The sequence below is a fragment of the Falco punctatus genome (assembly GCF_963210335.1).
Source record: "Falco punctatus genome assembly, chromosome: 9".
In the NCBI taxonomy this organism is placed as follows: domain Eukaryota; kingdom Metazoa; phylum Chordata; class Aves; order Falconiformes; family Falconidae; genus Falco; species Falco punctatus.
Genome location: NC_137589.1, coordinates 15536893 through 15558194, shown reverse-complemented (window position 1 = coordinate 15558194; position 21302 = coordinate 15536893). Strand labels below are relative to the sequence as shown.

Sequence of the window (21302 nt, the reverse complement as noted above, 5' to 3'; positions counted from 1 at the left end):
CCGGGCAGCGGCGCTGTTCGCGGCGCACGTTTGCGGCCGTGGGGCAGCGGTGCTGGCGGGGAGCCCGAGCCCGTCCCGGTCCTGCCGCGGCCACGCTGCCGTCGGTACCCGCCGCGGAATGCCCCGAGGGGCTGGGTTCTGCCCCTGCCCGCCGGCCCGCGGCCCGGGCGTGCGGATGAGAGGAGCTGCGGGGGATGGGGGGGGCCGTGGTGGTGGTGGTGGCGGGGGATGGGGGATTTATCGTGCCTTGGAGCCGGGCCCTCACCAAGGGTGGCGGGGCTGGCGCTGGGGACGGGCAGGGGCAGCCGGCAGGGCACCACGGTGAGCGCCGCGGGGAGCGAGGGCGGCTACTGCCCCGGCTCCGCTGCTCGCCCGGCGACCGCGGGGCGGAGGCGGCGGCGAGGCCGGGGTCTGCCCGGCGGCGGCCCACGATGGTGGTGTGAACCGGGGGGGGGCCGCCCCGCGCCTGCCCGGAGGGACGGAGGCCGGGCCGGCGGCCGGGACAGCCCCCCCGCCCCGGGGCTGCGGACGGAGGCGGTGGCGGCCCCCGGCGGCTCCTCCCCCCCGCCCGAGTTACAACCGGTTCGTGCCGGCCGCGCCCCGCCCCGCCGCGCCGGGGATGCGGGGCTGCCCGGCTCGCCGGGGGCGGCTCCTGCCCCCCGCCCGGCAGCCCCAGCCCCACGGGCGCCCGCTGCCGCCGGCGCGGGGCGCAGGTAACGGGCACGGCGCCGCCTCGGGGGGACGCGGCTGTGGGCGCGGGGGCCGGGGCGGCCAGGTGGCTCCCCCCGGGGCCGGCCGGGCTCGGCTGGGCTGTCCGGCGGGGCCGTCCCGGGGGCGGGGGGCGGCCGGGCCGGGCCGGTGGCCCGAGTAGGCTCTGCGGGGGCCTTCGCAGCTGTAGGGAAAGGAGCTGGCTCAGGACCTGCCACCACCCGGGCTGGCCGCGTCCCTTGCGGTGCCATCGGTGCCCGCCCCCGGCGTGGGCTGCAGGTACCGCCGCGGGAGCCTGTTGGCGGCGGTGGGCCCGGGGGGGCTGGGGGCTGCGGCTGGCCGGGAGCGGGGCACCAGGGCACGGCTCTGTGTCACCCATGTGCGTGGCATCGGGCCGGCGAGGGCGACCTTCGGTCACCTCCTGGCACGTGTGGTGGCGCGGGTGGGCCCAAGGGGTGAATGTGTAACGCGGTCCTGTGGGCCGGGCGCGGGGAGGGGAGAGGCGAGCTGGGGGCTATAAGAGCCCACGTGTCCCCGCGCATCCCCGCAGAGGACCTGGCCGAGAGGCAGGGAGCGGGTGCCCTGGCCGGTTGTGATGCGTAAGCGGTGGGTGCTGTGCGTGGGGTGGGCAGAGCTCTCCTCTGGGGCGTGAGGTTGGCGGGTGGTTTACAGCAGCGGCGGCTCCCATCTGTCCGCATGGATGCGTGCTAGTGTCTGACAGGCAGTCATGGGGGGGGTGTCCATCCCCTCTGGGACAGCCAGGCTCTGGAAACAGGTAGGACTGGTTTTTGCTGAGCTGGCAGATTTGCTGGTTTATGTGTTGCACTGGTTGATGCTTCTGTATATGAACTGATTTTGCACAATAGAAAAATATTATTGTGTCATTGGTAAGTTTTGTTCTGGTGTTTTGCCTTGTGTTAAACTCCACGCTTCTTCCCTGGTCAGGAAGAATGGAAGGAAGTATTTGTGTTGATGAGCCCCTTGCATAACTTAGGAAAAGTAGAGGTGCACAAGAAATAAGTAGACCTGAATGCTGAGAACTAAGAGGGAGATACGTACATTCAGTTTGAAAGAACTTATATATTTAAATGTGGGGAGCAACTGTGGTTAGAACATCAATTAAAGTGTGATGTCCTCGAAGTACAGATGAATCTTTTTCGGTGCGTTTAATTCAATGCTTACACTGTCATTTCAGTAGGTATGCAAGTGTTTGGATAACAATGAGTACATTAAAAATGACTGTAATGCATCACTGCACTCTAATGCTCTAGGTGTTCCTTGTAAGCTACAAGTAGCAGAAACTTCAGATGGTAATTGCAAGAATGTTGCCTGAAAAATAAATAGAAATTTAAGTGAAATCTAATTCAGCTTAAAATGAGGGATGTTACCATTCTGGCTGGTACCATCTTAATTTGTACCAGTGCCTTGCAAAACTGGAATAGCTGAGTGTTAATCACACAGTGATTACTGCTGACACTGGCTTTCTTTGCAGCCATGTGCTGCTCGCAGAAAGCAGCGTACTTAACCAGACTCTGGTTGCACAAATACCAGACTGGAAACAACTGTACTGCTACTGTCTTTCTCAAGATTCCCTTTGCCACGAATTAATCCAAGTTTCTATGCTGAGGGCTAACGTTTCAGTTGTACTCGTGTTCTTTAGACCAATTCTTTTTTTATGCTCCTCTGTCATCTCTAAGCCAAATCTTAAGATTCATAGAAAAAGAGCTCGATATTGTGGTCAGGCTGCTTAGGTAAAAGAAAATGGTTGCAGCCAGACACCTCTCTCTCCCCACATTAAAACTGTTGTTGCTCAGTTCATTCTTTAGGGTTTCTTTTTGTTGTTGGTAAAGGCTTTCGTCAGGCAGCTCTCTTCCTCTGATTCTTATTCGCAGCGAGTACAACTCACTGAAAAACATTTTCTGACCAAACTTCAAGTTACTGTTTAATTCTTTGTGTTTCATTTCTTCATTTCAGTATTTTTGATGTAGCTAGGTTTCCAGGGGTCTGAAACAGCATCCTTAGGTTTTGTGAACGGCGAAGTTTGTGAACTAGTTCCCACCTGAATCTTAAACCCATAGTGGTTTGCCTGTTTCCAGGAACACACAAATTTTCCTGGTTAGTTCCAAGAGAAAAAACAACTATTGAGTGCTCTCTGCCGTGTGGGCTTCTGCTTCTTTATTTTTCATGATCATTTTATATGTCCAGCCTGTGTTCTCCTTCCACACAAATAGAAAATAGCAAAAGGTACTTTGGATCCCTCCTAAGCTGATGCATACAGATTCAGTGCCCATGCAGGCAGTGTTGGGAGCAGCGAAAGTTTAGTTCCTGCTGTCAGCTCTTGTCCATGCTACTAAGCTTTTATAGTACAACTCGTCATTTTCAAGGAAGTATTAAGTAGTGTACCAATAAAAGGTGTATTGATACCTGCTGTCCCAGCAGCAGCTTGGTTGACTTGGGACATCTTTATGTATCATAGCAGATGGCTCTGGCGCTCGGGCTCCTCACATGGGGCGCTCAGCTTGTTTGCTCTCCTCAGGAAGACTTAGTGCCTTCAGGGAAGTTAGATAATTTGCCTTATTTTAGGTGATAGGCACACAGCGGTGCAAGGTGAAGGAGCAGCCTGCAAGAAAGGGAAGGAAAAGCCAGGTTCATGTTTGTTCTTAAAAACAAACTCTGGGACTTTGTAGATCTGTTTTCACTTTGAGGGTGATTTCTAGGGGGAAAATGACAATATTTTTTCACTTTTTGCTTGGAAAATGCAGGCTGTAAATGGCTTGAAGTGTTTAAAAATAAAGGTGATTTTGCTACCTAAAATTCTGTTGTGTAAGTAAAAAAATGCACAGTATCTGTGGGGCAAAATAGGAGACATCAGGATGTAGAAGGTCAGTTCTTGCTGCCATAGACTTGGAGAAGGTTGTTAAAGTCAATAAAGCTGTGCAGACTGCAGCAGATGAGGAACTGATCCAGAGGTTTTTTTTAGTCTTTCTATTAGAAAAAGACTATGTGACCTAAGACTGTGTAAACGTTTTTCCTCTCCTGCCCTGCCCTCCCTTCCTCCCCATCAATTGTTTAGAATAGCAGAACTGAACTCAGAGTTGTCTCTGCGCCAGATTTTAGGGCATTGATATAGTGGAAATCAATGTAACAGCTAAAATGTGTTTATCTTCTAAAGTTTACTTTTTAAACAAATATGAGTTGGGATTATTCACTGTCTATTTCCATTATTAAGGTGGTTTCTGAAAACTTCCTTACTTTGTCTCAGTGGTAAATGTCCTTTCTTGAAGTTGTTACTCATTTCCACCATTTTTACTCCAGGCAGGGACAAAAAAAGCCAAGTGATGCTTATTTAGTGCACAGAGAGCTGTATATGTCAGCTCTTCTGGCAGCTGCATACAAATAGTTTAAATATTTTGTGGACAAATACAGGGATCCCCTTTTGTATAAAGGTTATAGTTGTAGGAAAGCACCTATAAGCAGCTTTTTAATACTTTATGGTGTGGTATGATTTCTGTTTATCCCAGCTGTCACCCTTGCATCTCATGTAATCAAAGGACACTTACCAGACAATTGAGGAAATAAATCACAGCTTATATTTATAACTGAAACATGTAACTCTGTAACATTTGTAACTGGAAATAGTCTGTCTTGAAGGACTGTCAGTATGTTAAAACCGTAAATCACTCCTAAAGGACCTAGAATGTCAAATTTTATTTTACATTAGTAGACAATGTTTTTGTTATTTTGGGGCTCAAGGCTGCTGTCAGCTGTTAATTGATTTGAGGGGGCATCAGTATTTCTCCACCAAGATAACGCGATTACTCGTGAAGTTCCTCTGTTAAGAGGTTAAAAAGACGAAATATGTGAAGACACCAGTTTTTCAGAGTTGTGTTCACTGTTGCAGTGGTACTCCAACTGAAAACTTACTTTGCTGCTCTTTTTCTGCAGGTAGAGTCACCACGTGAAGTTACATTTGTAGGAAGCTGAAGGACTTTTTTGTCATCATCTGTAAGTATTTACCCTCAAATTTTAAGTACATCTGTAAACTAGAACTGGTCTTCTTCGTGTCTCTATAGTAATAGCTTCTCGAAATTGTATACTATAGCTTTTTTGTAAGTTTTCCATGCAAATTCTTAAAAATTGGCTGAGCAAAGAGTATGAGGAGCTTGAATGGAAGTTCTGTTATTGTCTACTTGTTTACACTATTGCTTTCACACAGCAGTAATTTTTTTCCATCTCCTCTGGGTTGCAAGTCAGAAAGGCAGTGTGACGTGTTTATTTGTCTGCCTTGTCTCTTGGGGGTGTCCCGGAGTAGAATTGTTACTGCAGCAGTCTTAATGTGAAAGCTGCAGTGTGAAGATGGTCCTTGAGAATATTTCGTGAAGAAAACAGGGTAAGATCTTATCTGTTTCTGTCTTACAGGGTAAAGGAAATAAAATTGTTGAGAATCACACATCTGGTTAGTGACAGAGCCAGGAACAGAATATGAGTTTTGTGATCATCGCTTCAGCAGATTGCTCCCTGTAGAGAGGGAGGGCAGGTTAGTTGTGTCCACAGGGACTCACAGTGTCATTGGAGTCATCCAAACTCCGAAGCAATTTAGCCTGGAAAACCTCTAAATTCTTTGCTAGATTTTAGAGGTATCGGTCCCTGCATTCGCAAACTAGTCTTGAGAAGGTGTGAGGACAGTAAGTTATTTAAAGCCATAGATGTGTAGGTGATGGATCTTGCCATGCAAAGGAGTAAGGTGTACTTATGGGGTCCAAGAAGTGATCACCCATTCGGGGAAGGGTGATGCGTGCAAACTGCGCAGAGGGCAGACACCATAACAGGTTATAGGAGATTTTTGTGTACATGTTTAATACTCTCATGTCTTGGCATATAAGCCACACCTGTCCACAGTTTTAGAACTCACTTCATTTGCTGATATGTACAAAGTGTTTTTTGGATGCATCACTTCTTTACACGTCACCTTGTTGACAGAGCAGAGTAGAGAACTGTTACTATTTCTAGAATGTCAGTCTGCGTCTTGGCCTGCCCCTCCCAGAGTACACTATCTGGTTTGCAAGGTACTATGCTGAGATTACAACTAAGTAGTTTTATTTATTTTGGACCTTGAACTAATATTTTTATAATGGTGATATATTTTTTTAAATCCTAAATTATTTATTGGGATTGTTTGTATACTTCTAGCTTTTCTTGTCCTTCAAGGCTATATGCTTCACTCAGGATATCTGAGGTCTTAACGGCAGGTGGCCATGTGGCTCTTTCATTGAACTATGGCAGATATTAATGCCTGAGGTCTTCACAAAGCCTATTTAACACTCAGAAAATGAAATCTTCCCCTGTTCTGCAATACAGTGCTGGTATATATATGACTTCATTAATGCTTTGTGTACTGTTCCTGTGTTGGTTACACGGAAGAGGTAGAAGTACCAAACGATAACTGATTTTCATTGCCTGTATCCTGTGTTGCATATATTTCTTGAAGGATGGTTGAAATGTGTAAGTGTGCAAGTTTGCAGATGACAGCAAGTTGTGGGGCAATGTCGATGTGCTGGGGGGCGGGGGGCTCCGCAGGGGGGGCTGGGCAGGCCGGGCCGAGGGGCCGAGGCCGCTCGTACAAGGTTCCCCAGGGCTCAGCGCCGGGCCCCGCGCCGGGGTCACCCCAGCCCCGGGCAGCTGCGGGCCTGGGGCAGAGCGGCTGGGAAGGGCCCGGCGGGGAAGGGCCTGGGGGGGCTGGCTGGCGGCCGGCTGGGCAGGAGCCCCCCGCGTGCCCAGGTGGCCCAGGAGGCCAGCGGCACCGGGCTGGTGCCCGAAACAGCGTGGCCAGCAGGCCCGGGGCAGGGACCGTCCCCCTGCGCTCGGCACCGGCGAGGCCGCCCCTGGAACGCTGTGTCCAGCTGTGGCCCCGCACGGCCAGAGGGACGCAGAGGGGCTGGAGCGTGTCCAGAGCCGGGCAGGGGCTGGGGAAGGGCTGGGGCACCCGTGGGATGGGGGGCGGCTGGGGAGGCTCAGCCTGGAGAGGAGGGGGCTCAGCAGGGCCCTTATCGCTCCCTGCAGCTGCCTGACAGGGGCTGTAGGCAGGGGGGGTCGGGCTCTGCTCCCAGGGAACAAGGGACAGGACAAGAGGGAACGGCCTCTGTTTGTGCCAGGGGAGGGTTAGATTGGGTGTGAGGGGACATGTCTTTCCAAAAGGGCGGTCAAGCACTGGAACAGGCTGCCCGGGGAGGTGGTGGAATCACTGTCCCTGGAGGTGTTTAAAAACTGTAGATGTGGTGCTCAGGGACATGATTTAGTGATGGACTTGGCAGTCCTGGGTTAACGGTTGGACTTGATGATCTCAAAGGTCTTTTCCAACCTAAATGATTCCATGATTCTATGAAACAAGCCTCTGAACGTGTACTTCTCTGTACAGCTCAATTGTATTGGCAAACCTAGGTCAGTCACATTTCTAATGCTCTGTTCTCTTTTTTGTTTACACAGGTTCTGCCTGTACATCTGCACTCATCTGACAAGATGGTATTTCGGAAACCACCAGATGGTGGCTGGGGCTGGGTGATTGTTGTCGTTTCCTTCTTTACTCAGTTCTTGTGTTACGGATCACCGCTGGCAGTGGGAGTCTTGTATTTAGAGTGGCTGGATGCTTTTGGAGAAGGGAAAGGCAAGACTGCTTGGGTTGGATCACTAGCAAATGGAATCGGATTGCTTGCCAGTAAGTGTAGAAGCAGTATCTATCTAAAACTGAAGTATTTCTTTCTAATGGATGTTTTCATCTGTGTGTGCTCTTGGAATTACAGACAGCCGTAAATGATAGAGTGAGGGTGCTGCATTTTTGTTTTAGCTCAAGATGGGTAAACCACAACAATATAAGGTAAAAGAACAATAAAAACGTTACCCTTAGAAAATTAAAAATTATTGTATTTGAATAAACTAGAAAAAACAAACTGGGAAACTGAATAGTAATTTTCCTGATGGGATTTTTTTTTTAAAGAGGCTTTAAGACTAATATTTGCATTAGTATCTTTAAAATCAGAGCAAACTATTAGTCTGAAATAGTTTAAGTGCTTTAAGAAAAAAAAAAATCATTTAATAAACCAGTTACTCATTTTTCAGCTCTAGAAATAAACCCACCAGTTAGGGTGGATGAGGGCTCTTTTTCACTGTTTGTTTGAGAAAAAAATTCCTTTGAAGCCTGGAAAGTTAGGGATAACAGTGGCATTAAATAAAACAACTTTATTGAAAGCTTTACTTTAGTAAGACATTGTCCCTTGGGGAGTAACAGCAGGGTTTTAGGGAAATAAAACACTGCAGGTCCATTTTGTTGTTGTTGTTTTAATATCGAGCACGAGTATTGTACTGGGTAATAATACTAACTTCTGCTTTTTAAAGATTCACCATGGGAACTATTATCTTTTTGCTGAATCTGGAAAAAATTGCCTGTCAGCAGAGCAATTGCTACAGGCAAAAGCAATTATGTAGCTTATTGGACAAAATGCAGCTCAGGATTCTGAGGAAATCTCTTAAAAGAAAGTTGACATTCAAATAGCTATACAGACCTGAATAAAGACCATTGCTTTGTATGGTGCTATAGCTGGCCAAATGCTGATGTCACACTCATGTTAGGGTTTTATATCACTAGGCAAAACAGAAATGGGCAAAGGCAGGTGAATCATTAACAAGAAGACAATATTCAGTCCCAGGATGTAAGTGGGCAAAGGACTGTAGACTGCTCTTCCATCATACTTTTTTTATTTTCCTGTTTTAAGGGCATTAACTCCTATTACTAAGGAAAAAGATCTAAATTAAATAAACTTGAGTGAGAGAATGAAGGGAGGGGGAAGGGTAGTTACTAAAGAAATACTAGGCAGAAGGGAATTGCAAGAGAAGGGTTGAAGAAAAACCCTCTCCCTGGAGACCAGAAGTCTCTGGCTTACTCTTCTGACAAGAGCCTCAGCCCCCTTTCTCTTATGTCAACACCATGCTGGTTTCCAGATTTCTTAGTGCCCTCTGTCTTGCCACTGAGCAATTGTCAGTAGTGTGCTTTATAGCAAATAGAAACTTTTGTGACTGAATGATGCAAATAAAAGCTGCCATTGTAATTGATTTTGGAATGAATTTGGAATGACTAAAGTACTTGAAATTTTGACAAGTTAGGAGGAATGTTGTCTGTCAGTGTACTTCTTTTCTTTCAGTTTGGGATTTGGAAGCTCAGTAAGTGTTCCCATTTTCAGTGCCTTCAAAGACAAGTACAGTGAGGGCCTTTTAATTGCATTAATGTTATCACAATTGACTGAAAATGAAACATACATTCTCTGCTTTACCTGAAATGGAAGATCCCAATGTCTTATCAAGCTGGGATCTGAGCTTAAGGATGCTTAAAATCAGCTTGTTGAAGGCACACTGTAAGTATCATAACCTCTACCTGAAACTAGAATGCTCTTGACAAATGACAATTTTTGATGCAGTTTTCATAGCAGGCCCTTTTCAGACCTAGTCACTAGCGTAAAGAACCTGTCTTTTCAGTGCATAACCGTTGATATAACGCATTGCAAAGTTAGGCCCTTCTCATGAACATAGGAAAAGAGAACTTGCTTCTGTTCTTATTTCTGCTATTGCAGATTCCGGTATTATAGGCCAGATGGGACCATTGTGTGTTGTAGCCTATGTTAAATAGGTGGTCAGGCTAATGAAATTTTTTAAAATTAGCATATTTTCATGTATGTGGAAGGCTGTTATCTGTAACTTAATAACTTAATCTCCCTGAGCAAGCTGATTTCAGCAGCAATATTGCACGTGTGAATGCTAGTAATGGGACAGCCTCACCCCAGAGCCTTTCAGTAGTCCCCTTGCTTTTTACTGTTCCTAACTTGACTCTTCTAGTATTTGTTACTCTTTCTTTTCTCTTCCTTTATTTTGGTTTCCAGTCTCTGATCTAGTTAACCAAAGACATATTTTCAAGTATTGGTACTTTTAAAGCAGCAATCCATGTTGCATGCAGAAAATACTGTTATTCTCATTTGATTTAGAAAGTGTTTGCTTAGTGCATTCTCTCTCTTATCCCTTTTCTCAGTAGTGAATTCCCCCTTAAAAGTATGTGATCTTATGATATAAGTTGCTTGGGTATAGTTTTGAGCTGATGAATAGTGTTACCTTTAAGTTGTGTATTTTTAAGTGCCCTTAATTAGTGTGGTGTATGCCTAGATAGTGCAATCAAATTACTTCTAGATCTTCTTTTAAACTTGAACCTTGATACAGACTTTTTGCCATTGATATGAGAGACTTCCACTCTTTTAATTAAGTCTCTTCTGAGAAGCCATTAAGACTCTTCTGTGAGCCCTCTCCAACTTCACTTTTCTGAAGCTGTAGATGTCAAACTGGAAAAAGAATGGCAGTTACAGTAGATTTGCAGCTACATACAGGAAATAAATTAGTGTCCGTTTTCTTAAGGAAGACTTTTCCCATTGATAGCACTGGAAATTGCGTTAGCTAGTTTCTGTAATAGTGGTAGATAGGTCCAGTGACTTTGCTATATTAGTACTGTAATTTCACCAAAAAGAAGAAAATGTCTTCATATGTATGCCAGCTGGCCCAGAAAAAGGTTCTGTATGTTTTCTCTACTTCCCTCTGTACATGCTGACTTAAACGCTTTTTGAAGTAGCTGATGCTGGTGAGTCCTTTCACATTTGCTGTATTTGTATCCTTTCTACAATGTTTACTTCTGACTTGTGTGAGAGCTAAACTTAGACTTGAGACATAGAAACCCAGTACAGCACCTTGTTTATTGAGATGAATTTCCTAGCCGCCTGGTGTTTGATTTCTGTCCTCTTGCTTGTAGCACAGACAGCGCTGCTAAGGCCGGTGTTCAGCCCTGAGCTCGACTGTTCAGCTCATCAGCTGGAAAAAGGATTGGGACAGAGAACTGGGTGATCTCTTCCTTGCAGGATGACTTGAGTTATAACCTTCTGTGATGTGACCTTACGGTGTGTTGGAAGAAATGTGCCTAAAGCAGTGAAAGAAAAGCATTAGTGTTATTTTACAGGGCAGTGCTGAGGCCTTCTCTACAATATCAGGTGTCATAACACTGATCAGGCTGTAGTAGGTGTGGCACATGGCTCCATGGATGACGTAGGGCTTGTTGCGTAGGAAGAAACTGAAAGATCGTAGCGTGTTTCCCCTACTAAAACAGGCCAGAGGGAGAATATTTATTACGTTGCTGGAGATTGTGTGTTTCTCCTGCACCAAGTGTTCTTAATTTTACATCCATTTGGAGCCTGAAATTAAATTTGATCCATGTTACACTTGTTAAAAGCAAAACAGACAAAGACCTTGGCGCCTGTAATTGGCAGCACAGCTGTTTATAGTAAGTTGACTTCACAGTATTTGGCATAGGAAGAGACACCAGCAATGTCTCCCATTCCCACTCCCCTTTATTAATGGAGAAAGAACAAAGGGCAGAGTCTCTCTTGAAAGGCATGTCTTGATAAATTAATGGGGTGTTTCAGCTGGTCTGAGGCATTCAGTGTTAAATGTGTAAAAAGCTTAATTTTATGCTTTCAAGCAATGGTTTTACAACTCAAAACTTTGCGTCATCTACGTATTTTTGGACAAAACCCTCACACATAGAAGGCCCCCACTGTAAACTGTGGAAGCTATACATAGTTCATAGAAGTTTGTGGGGAGGGGAGAAGGCATCCCAAAGATTCCTCCAAAGAGGAGCCCTTTTCATTTAATAACTATCAGAAAGCAGCAGTCTTTACAATCAGTAGGAAGTAGGTTGCTGTCCAGTGTAAAAAGGCTTTTTCTGATCTGTGTTCTTATCCAAAGTGCAAACATTTGGAGAACATAGTATTTATTATGACCAGATTTTAGCAATGCATTTATTGTGCAAAAAATAGTCTTGTCTATCTTCTGTCCAGTGGATTTTCCATATAGTCCACAAACCTTGCTTCTACTCGACAGTTTCAACAAGCTTGGACAGATGCCGATGAGTAGGGTGTGTCAGATTAATGCATGTGATAAGAAAAATAACTCAGTTATCCAGTTTATTGTTTAGCCAAAGGTTTTGTGTGTATACGAGGTGAAGAAGGGAGGACCCTCAAGATAAGTGAGTGGAGGAAAGGAGTGTTAGTTTGCAGAATTTTTCTCTTCATGCGAGAAGATTGAGGAAGAAAGTGTTAGTTCTTGATGTCTGTTGAACAACTTTGTTCTTGTCAGGAGGTCAGAAGATCGCAGTAGTTACAAAGTTCCTGTGTGAGCAGCAAATGGCTTGTTTTCACATCTTGGGAAGGAGTCACTGTCAAATCCAGGTCTTGCTCTTGCTGAGTCTTTTATACAAAAAAATCTGAATGAAAATATCAATGTACAAATTATTCCTTCTAGGAGTTGTTCCTCTTCAGTCTCTCTGCATGAAGATCTGTGAGAGCCCATCTTCTTTCTGCTGCTGCTTCCCATTTTGTCTAGGGATCTTCTAGACTGCTCCCCTGCAGAGCCTGATAATTGTATTACTGTCTGCCAGGCCTTGGCAGGTCATGTGCAGGAGAGCAGTGTCTGTCCCTGTGCTGGCTTCTAAATCTTTCTTCCTAGAGTTAGCTGTCGTTCTTATAAACTGAGCTGGTATCTTTTTTTGACAGTTTGGTCTAGTTTGAAAATACATCATTTGGAAGGAAAAAAGCCCCAGGGATTTTATTTGTAAAAGCAGTAAATATTTATCAATGTCTTCAAACGCTATTCTAATACCAGTGCTAACCCTGGAGCTGCTTGGCAAACTGAACAAAATGCTGGCTTAAAAGCATTTTCCATGCTTACTATTGAGGATTGCCACTGGGGTGTTATTTATATGTTGTTCACGTTACGATGAGAAATACATTATCAGTGGAAGGATCTTGCTGAAAAAAGTGTCAGCTAATGAAAGCCCTTATGCTGCATGAAGAGCTCTTTCCTATGTGGCTGTACGTAGACTCCTACATTCTTCAGAGTGTCCACTTTGAACAAAACCCACAGGGCAGGAGTTCACAGAGCAAGTTTCAGTCCCACTCTGGGAAAGTTGGATGTTTGACTAGAATTAACTGTCTTGAACCCATTGTGCTTGAGTTACTTGTAGAGAATAACATGTTTGTGTACAGCAAACTCCTGTGCAAATACCATGGTAATAACCAAAGGTACTGTGCCTGGTGGAAAAAAAAATGCCAGCTTTTGGAAACAGAGGAGGAGAAGGAATGCGAGGAGGCAGGGAAAAGAACAAAGATTCTGGCTGTCATGGGGGGGTTTCTTTTGTTACTTTTATTTTCTAGCAGTGTGATGAGGGGAGTGTGAAAGTAGGGCCTAGTGTGAAGGGGAAGATGGAGCTGTTTTTCTTCTCATCTTGGAGACCTATGATAACCATTTTAATGCTTATACTGGCACTCCCCCTTATAAACGGGGCCATTGCTAAGCTGCCAGATCTCTTGCTGTGTGAGATGACACATTAATTCTGAGCTTATTGGAGTAGGTTCTTCAGTTTTGTGCAGGTTGTTTTCCATCTCAGAGCAAAAAGATCTTTTTGTACTTTCTGTTCTCCTTTGGGATTATTTTTTGTAAGTGGTAGAAGCTGGAAGATCATCTCCTTGGACCCTGTCAGTGGTGCTTTTGATAGTGTTCCAGAGGAGAGTGTCCTTGTCAGATTACGAAGACATGTTTTTCAGCTCTCCCCCCTTTGTTCTGGCTTGAGGTCAGAGGGTCCAGCTTCATCCTTGGATCCTCTGGTAGCGATCAGTGCAATCTGTACCAGTACCACCAGCCCAGGCTGGACAGAGACCTTCTGAAAGTAGTTGTGTCAAAATGCAGGGAGCAGGTGAAAGGGAAATACTTCTTGTTTTAGCAAGGTAGTGGGTCAGAAATAAAGAATAGAAAGAGTGCAAATTCCTCTGCTTAATTGAATTATGTTATCACTACCTAATGTTCTTTTAGTGTAGAAGAATTTTTTATGTAATACAGATTCAATCCTTTGTTTATTTTTAAATCCTGTGGTTTTAGGAAACCTTAATTTGCTAGTTCTAGTAATTAATTCTAAGAATCAGCAACAATCCAACACTCTTAGCTTTTGTTCTCAGCAAGTTACCCTGCCCAAGTTACTCCGGCCAGCTTTCATTCCCACAATGTGCTGACTCTTGAGAAGCAGCAAGCACTTATATCTTCCTTTTTCATTGTTTCCAAGATCCAAATAAACCCTGCTTCCCCAGGAGATTTTTCTTGTTTCTTCTTTAACCCTGAGACTTTGCCTGGATAAGCCCCAATTCAGATTCGCTCCCCTTTACATTCCCTATGCAGACAGCTCTTACGTAGGGCAAAAGTTCTGACCTGCCTTGCCTCCGAGGATCGTTTCACCTGCTGATGAATCTGCGCTCCTGTCTGCCAGAACTGCTTGTCCCATGGCCGATAACCACAGGAAAACCTTGCCTACATTCCCAGCTGCTGGTTTCTGTCTGCAGACCTAGGCAAGCACCATCCTCAGCTCCAACTGTTATTCACCTCTTATCACCTCTCTGGGCTCACCTCCCATCTGCTGGGAATCTCAGTTATGTGCGAGTCAGGGAGGACCAACCTTAACAAATGGCAGATTCCAGAGTTACTGCTTGTGCAGATTGTATCCACCGTGGAGTGTCTTTAAATCACTGCAAGTGAGAGACAAAGGTGTTGAGAGTTGGGGCTTTTTTATTGGTTTTTAAATAATGTCATTCATCTGTGTATCTAACTTACGATCTCAGAGTTGCTGAGTTTAGGATCTTGGGGCTAATATGTAAGTCTGTGTATAAATGTTTGGAACTCTATGTTTTAGATGAGACATTTTCTTTTGCAAGCCAAGTCCCTTGCTGGTTGCTTATTTAAGACTAAGCTTGCATGCTACTTCAGTCTAAAAGGTGTATTCTGGGTCACACAACTGAAAATAAGTGCTTGTTCTACAACTTCTGTGAGGAGAGGCTGAGTAGAGTCAGAGTACAAATGTTGCCTGCACTTTGTTCTTGTTTTGAACCAACCAGGAAATATTGGAGGGGCAAACAGAGGGAGAAACCTCTTCTGAACTTCATGAACATTGCTTTGGACAGTGTCAGTAAATGCCTTTTATTTTCTGTAGTTTTACAGTGGAAACCAAGATGGGTAGTAAACAGTTATTTAGTAAAATACTGACAATCAGATACTTAATTTCCTAGTAAATCAGCGAAGAGTAGTGTCTGTCTTTATCTGGTATATCAACAGATATTTCCTCTATATCAGCACCAGGTGGCATTCTTGCCATGATTATCATCAGAAGTTGCTGTTTTTCATTTCAGTTTTATAAATCTCATATTGAGATCAATACAGATACTGTCTTTCTGAAACACAGTTTTTATGCTCTGTCAAAAGATATCTTCTTGATTAAGGCCTGGCTGATGGTCTAACTTGTTTTGGTACCTAAAGATGAAGATTGTTTTCAGAACCTTTGTACAAGTTCTTAGATGTGTAGTGAGAGCGTTATAGCCTAGCATGTATGTACCATCCTATGTTTAAAGAATGTTTTGCTTGCGCTCTCCCTCCCAGCCTGGTACCATTTCATGGACTTGATGTCAGTTTCTACTTGAGCAAAAATCTTGCAAGCTTGATCTTGTATATTTTTATAACCGACTCTTTAATGATCCGTGTAAAAATAAGTACTTTTGACTTGTTGTTCAATATAATTATATATTTAAATAATTACTGTAAGAAACATTTCCATAGGCTGATACTTTCTAGAAGTTTTTCCTGGTGCTGGCATTTATTAGGAATGTTTTCCCTGCTTTTCCTCTAGGTCCTGTCTGCAGTATATGTGTATCATCTTTTGGAGCAAGACCAGTAGCAATCTTCAGTGGCTTTATGGTGGCTGGGGGCCTCATGATGAGCAGTTTTGCACCTAACATATACTTTCTATATATTTCATATGGGATTGTTGTTGGTAAGAAAAACCTTCCCTTCATATAGAGACTTAATCTTTATTATTTTGAGTCCTGGCTTAAGAATCTGAAGTGGGAAACGGATTCACAGAGGCAGTGGTAGTCTGGGACTTGATTTATCAAGGAATACTTTAGTTTGAGGTGGGGAGGGGTGTCACACAGGCAGGCTGTTACTGTGTAGTAAAAGATAAAAGCAATGTATGTGTTCACCAGGGTTTGAAAACAGTTTGTCCTCTGTTGACATGATTGTTAGAGATGGAGAAACTGAGGTTTTACCTAAGAGGTGGAGTCAAGCAGATCTTCTCCAGCTGTGAAGTGCCAGTCTTAAAGGAATAACATCTCTTCCAGAATTTTGTCATGTACTCATTCTAATTTGATAAATTAGAGGTCACTAGGGAGTGATGTTGTTCTCCACATAACTGGATTGAACCTAAAATGCTGTGCTAGAGGCATGTAAGTGCTGTTTTCCCAGCAGGGGGTGACCTGCCCCTCTGTGCTGCAGAGGGCTGCTGTGGGTGGTTTATCAAATTAACTGTGTCAGGAAGCCGGGCACCTTGCTGGCCAGCAATGACCCAGCAGTGCACTGGCTGGGGCACAGTGCCATGCAGATGCAGCTCTGCCGTTTTCTGGAGCCAGCCCCTGGTGTGAAAGCAATGTCACCCTTCCACAAAGCATGGAGCCTGAGCTGGTGAACTCCTCAACCCAGCCAGCTCCGTGCAGGTTCTGCAGCCAGGGATGGTCAGGGAGTGTGCTACTGTATTATCTGGGGAAGAAAAAAGGGCAGTCATTTCCCAGAGTATGTTGCATGCTTTAATTCCAACTTTTTTTTTTTTTTTTCTGAAGGGCTTGGATGTGGCCTTTTGTATACTGCAACAGTTACCATCACATGCCACTATTTTGACAAACGCAGAGGCCTTGCACTCGGTCTGATTTCAACAGGTATGACTTGTAATTGTCATTCTTCCTAACTTTTCAACTCTGATACAGCTACCATTGCCCTGGCAATAAAAACGAGGAGATTATATTTTTCTCAGTCACTTCCTGAAGTACTTCTTAAATCAAAGCATTAGTAGCGATGAACAGATAAAATCAGTAACTACAGATAAGATAGTAACTACACTTGCAGGTGTATGGTATGGGTTATCCATACAGATAAGAAAAGGATATTCAGGAAAATAAACGCAGACTCACGAGTACCTTGGGCTGTATGCCATGGGCAGTAAGAGAGTAAACTTTCCATAGAGCTCTCTTCTCCTTCATCTTTCTTACACAAGATCAGAGGTGAGAAAGAGATTGGAGATGCAGGATATAAATGCTGGATTACCGTAACCTCACATTAGCTGTACTTTTAAAGGAGTAGTTGAAGTTTGGACTTACTTTTTTTTAGTATTTTTTCCTTTCCAATCTAAAAGGAGACAAAATTCTGAAAACTTCCAAGAGCTCATCCCAGCTTTTTTCCATGTATGTGAAAGGGATCCTAGGAAAAAGAACCTCTGATAATACAAGGAAAATTCTTGGAAGGATGCTGAGCAGTCTTTCTCATCCTCTCTCTGGGTCTTTAGGTTGTGTGATGTTGTCCTTTACACCAAGAGGAACTGCTAAATTAATGAACCAAGTAGGAACTGATAAAGAAGGCTGTTGTCCTGTGCCTTACCTTCTGTGTTGTATGGAGTCTCTCCTCTGATCAGTTTTCTCAAGTAGCCATTAGTGAGGAGAGGCCTGGTCAGTCTGTGCTGTGAGATATTAATGCCAGATTGACACCAGTGGAATAAAGGGGAACTTTGCAGAAATATTCCTTGGAATCATTTCAGTGGCTTTAGTTGGGATTCCAAGTAGTTTGCCTTAAGGCCTGATCTTATTGAGCCCTGGTTAATTTTAGTACCTGGAAGACAAAAGAAGTCCAAATTTTATGATTATTTTTTCCCGTGTTTAGCCCTGAAGTGTATAAATGGCTTTAATATAACCTAGAGACGGTCTTAAGCAAATAATTTTAAGTTAAAGTTTGTCTTTAAATTGACTTGAAAAAGCAATGCTCTGTATTTGTGAGTGGACATCCATTGATTGCAATGGACCTATGCTCATTTCAACCAGAGCATTTTCTTTGAATTGTGAGATTGCATGAATTGGTTGTGTTCATAGTAGCCAAGTTCCAAAAATGCATGTTTGGCTCTGTAGAGCTTTATAAATGCCTGTGGAGTAAACTCACACCATTTGAGCCCCTCTCCTTAAACACCAAGCAGTCAAGGGCTGTTTCTAGGAGGGCTTTTGGTGAACCCCTGGTCTGTTCCTGCCTTGGAGGAGGAAGGTGGCAGTGAGAAGAAGAAAGGGGGAAATGTTGATGTGTGAAATTGTAACTGTGCTAACTCAAAATGGTACCAGAAAGGGGTACGTGTATGTGAGTGCATGCAGAAGGACGGCTTAATAGTTCTGTGATGTTTTTCATCAGTTACAGTATTGATCCTGCTTGTTTCTAAAGTGTCTGCTGGTTTTAATTGTCATAAATTATTCAGATATTTTGAAAGGCGGTTTACTTTTTGGATACTCAGTAAGGAAACTAACCTCAAGCAGGATGGTAACTTACCAGTTCATTAGACTGGGGAGAGAGGAATACCAATGACTTACCATTCCTGTGATAGTGTTATTTATAGCTGCTGAAATGTAGAAGCTTGTTAGTGTTGAAGAATGTTCTCAGTTCTTGAGTTTATACGGATTTTATTTTCATTTTATAGGTTCAAGTGTTGGACTCTTCATATATGCAGCGTTGCAAAGAGAGCTTATTGAGCTCTATGGGCTGGACGGTTGTCTGCTAATAGTTGGTGCACTGTCTCTAAATATATTAGCATGTGGCAGCCTAATGAGACCGTTAGAGTCATCTGATTCCCTTCCACCAGAAAAAACGTGTGTAAACAAAGTCCCAGATCAATATTTTGTTTACCATGAAAAAGAAAAGACTGTTGAAGAAAATATAAGCATCCTTGAAAAGGGCTACATTGATGAAAAATGTGTGAACAATATGCCTGAATACAAACAGGATAGCATTTTAAATAAGAATGTATTAAGCTCAATAAATGTAAATGAGAAAGACACTTATAAAAAGAAAGTTGTAGAACAGACAAACTTCTGCAAGCAACTCGCCAAAAAGAAGTGGCAGCTCTATTTAAACTACTGGGAGGAAACCGTGGTTCTTTTTAAGAACAAAGTATTTTCAGCTCTCTTTGTTGCCATCTTGCTCTTTGATGTTGGTGGATTTCCTCCTTCTCTGCTCATGGAGGATGTAGCAAGAAGTGCAAACATTAATGAAGATGATTATCGTATGCCCCTTATTTCCATTATAGGCATTATGACTGCTGTGGGCAAACTTACCTTGGGAATACTGGCAGATTTCAAGTGGGTTAACACTTTATATCTATACGTAACTACCTTACTAATGACAGGAGTGGCCTTGTTTGCAATTCCATTTGCCAAAAGTTACCTTACATTAGCGATGCTTTCTGGGGTTTTGGGTTTTCTGACTGGGAACTGGTCGATTTTTCCATATGTAACAACGAAGACTGTGGGAATTGAGAAACTGACTCACGCATATGGGATATTGATGTTCTTTGCTGGACTTGGAAATAGCCTCGGACCACCAATTGTAGGTAAGGTCAAGGTAGATACTATAAAATGAACATAAGCTTGCCAGGACTGGACAGAATTAATTTGCATGCAAGTAGTTTTAGCTGGATTTAATAATGGTGTAAAGATGAAATCAAAATCTGCAATGAAAATTAAAGCCTGTTTTGCTTGAGCTGGCCAAGCTGATTGTGTTCTGATTTTGGCTTTGATGAAAAGCACATTTCCTGTCTTAAGTTGTCAAACTGTATTTTAGCTTTGACCTTTCTCGGGGCGGGGGCGTTCATGATGTTCCTCTAATTTGGTGCTGTGTTACACTTAACTCCTCACTAATTCAGTTCTCTTATTTTCACCCTCAGGTTGGTTTTACGACTGGACGCAGGAGTATGACACTGCATTCTATTTCAGTGGCTTTTGTGTCTTACTGGGTGGATTTCTTCTGCTGTTGGCAGCGTTACCCTGCTGGAATGCCTGTACCAACCAGAGCTCAAAGCTGCCTCCAAATACTTACTCCTACAAAGTTGCATCTAGTGCTTAGGTGACAACTGGAAAACACTTTGTACTTTTTTATATTATATAGCAAAGTATTTTAGTAATTTTCCACTTATTTATGAAACCCCAAAATCTTCTTCCACTAGAAAAATTCCATTGTTGCTTGTTGTTCAGTTCTTTCTTCTTTTATTTCTTTTTTATTTTATTTTTAAAACCAGTCTTATTTTGTGTACTATGCACCATTTTTCAGCCTTTGTCTACTGTAATTTCACACCGTAAGAGGTATATTCTGCTGTATTATCAGGTGTACTTTTACTGTTATTTTTTTTAAGGGGGGTGGTGTGGAAGGGGTGAAAACTTTGATGCAAAAATGAAGGCCAGTTCCTTATAGGAGAAGGCTGGCATTTCTGTCACCTTCTATAGGTCTCCAAGTTGCACAATCTGACTTTACAAAACAAAAATTTGCCTTATTAGAATGTAATATTGTGGCAAGGTGCTTATAACATCATGTGTAGATTAATGTTTTATCTTTTTAAAGTTTCTCCAATTTACAATGAAGTGCCAATTGGGGGAGGGAGAAGAGGGGGAACAAAACCAACCTTGTGTTGTGTAACTGAGGTGAACTTTATGATGAAAGTAAAGATTCTTACTACCACTGCAACTAAGAACTGTGTTTATAAATATTGCACATTTTGTGAAGTCTGTTTATAAAACTGTTGAACCAAAACCTTTTGAACCAAGGAATAAATATAATTGTTGAAACCATGAAAGAAATGATGACTTGGTTATGCAAGTTCGTAATCTTCAGGTTGGAGTTGGAGATGTGCTCACAGAAGCCCACAGGTGAGTGTTGTTGCTAAGCCAGTCACCCACAGTCTGGCAGTACTGGGGGCATCTCTTGTTGCACAACTATGTCTTGGTAGGTTGAACCCGCTGTGGAGAGCTTAGTAGCAGAACTTTCAACAAGGTAGACCTTAGAAATAAAGGAAAAATGTGGCAGCAATGTTATCTTTGCTCAGTCATTTTTGGAATGAACACAGCAAGGAGTAAAGTTAGTAACAAGAAGCAATAAAAAGCACAGAGGTGGGATAACAGAAGAGGTACAGGGGAAGCTGAGGTGGAAGGAGTTGCAATGCTTGAACACCAAACAGCCCAGTGAAGAGAGAGCCCCTGAACCCACTGCCTGGATACTCTCTAGCTGCCGGCTAGCTCTGTGTGTGTGTTGGCTTTTTGCTTTTGTTTAACCCAAGGCCCAAGGCTGGCATGACGAGGGGAATGCTGTGTGAGGCTGAAGTCTTTCCTGAGCCAGGCAGGTGCTATAGTGAAGGCAGGAGAATACTTGTCTAGCTCTGCACTGCCCGGCATGCCCTGTGCAACAGCTTTTGCTTCCGTAACTGCTCCCATGCCAAAGATGTGTCTGGTTGCTCTTGCACAGTAGTCAGAGAAATCTATCCACATATGGCATGTGCTGCACGCTTTGGTTTCTTGCTGTAGGTTTAAAGTTTTGTGGAGCATGTTGGGAAGCCTTTGGTGGGGTTCAAGTCCGCA

At 43.7% G+C, this 21302-nt stretch overlaps 1 protein-coding gene across 7 annotated transcripts; it reads left to right on the top strand.

The window, feature by feature from the left end:
* The first annotated feature begins 266 nt into the window (after positions 1-266).
* SLC16A9 (solute carrier family 16 member 9) lies at positions 267-20528 on the top strand. Of its 7 annotated transcripts, none has more exons than XM_080402727.1 (8): positions 283-713; positions 4654-4713; positions 5128-5245; positions 7192-7420; positions 15509-15652; positions 16494-16589; positions 18380-19288; positions 19622-20528. In XM_080402727.1, the coding sequence occupies exons 4-8, from the start codon at positions 7225-7227 to the stop codon at positions 19798-19800; spliced, it is 1524 nt and encodes a 507-aa protein (XP_080258853.1). In that variant the 5' UTR covers positions 283-713; positions 4654-4713; positions 5128-5245; positions 7192-7224; the 3' UTR covers positions 19801-20528. The 7 variants fall into 7 exon arrangements, with proteins under 7 accessions (XP_080258858.1, XP_080258853.1, XP_080258854.1 ...); XM_080402728.1 differs by lacking the exon at positions 5128-5245 and adding an exon at positions 4959-5098; XM_080402731.1 differs by lacking the exon at positions 283-713 and adding an exon at positions 805-987.
* The last annotated feature ends 774 nt before the right edge of the window (positions 20529-21302 follow it).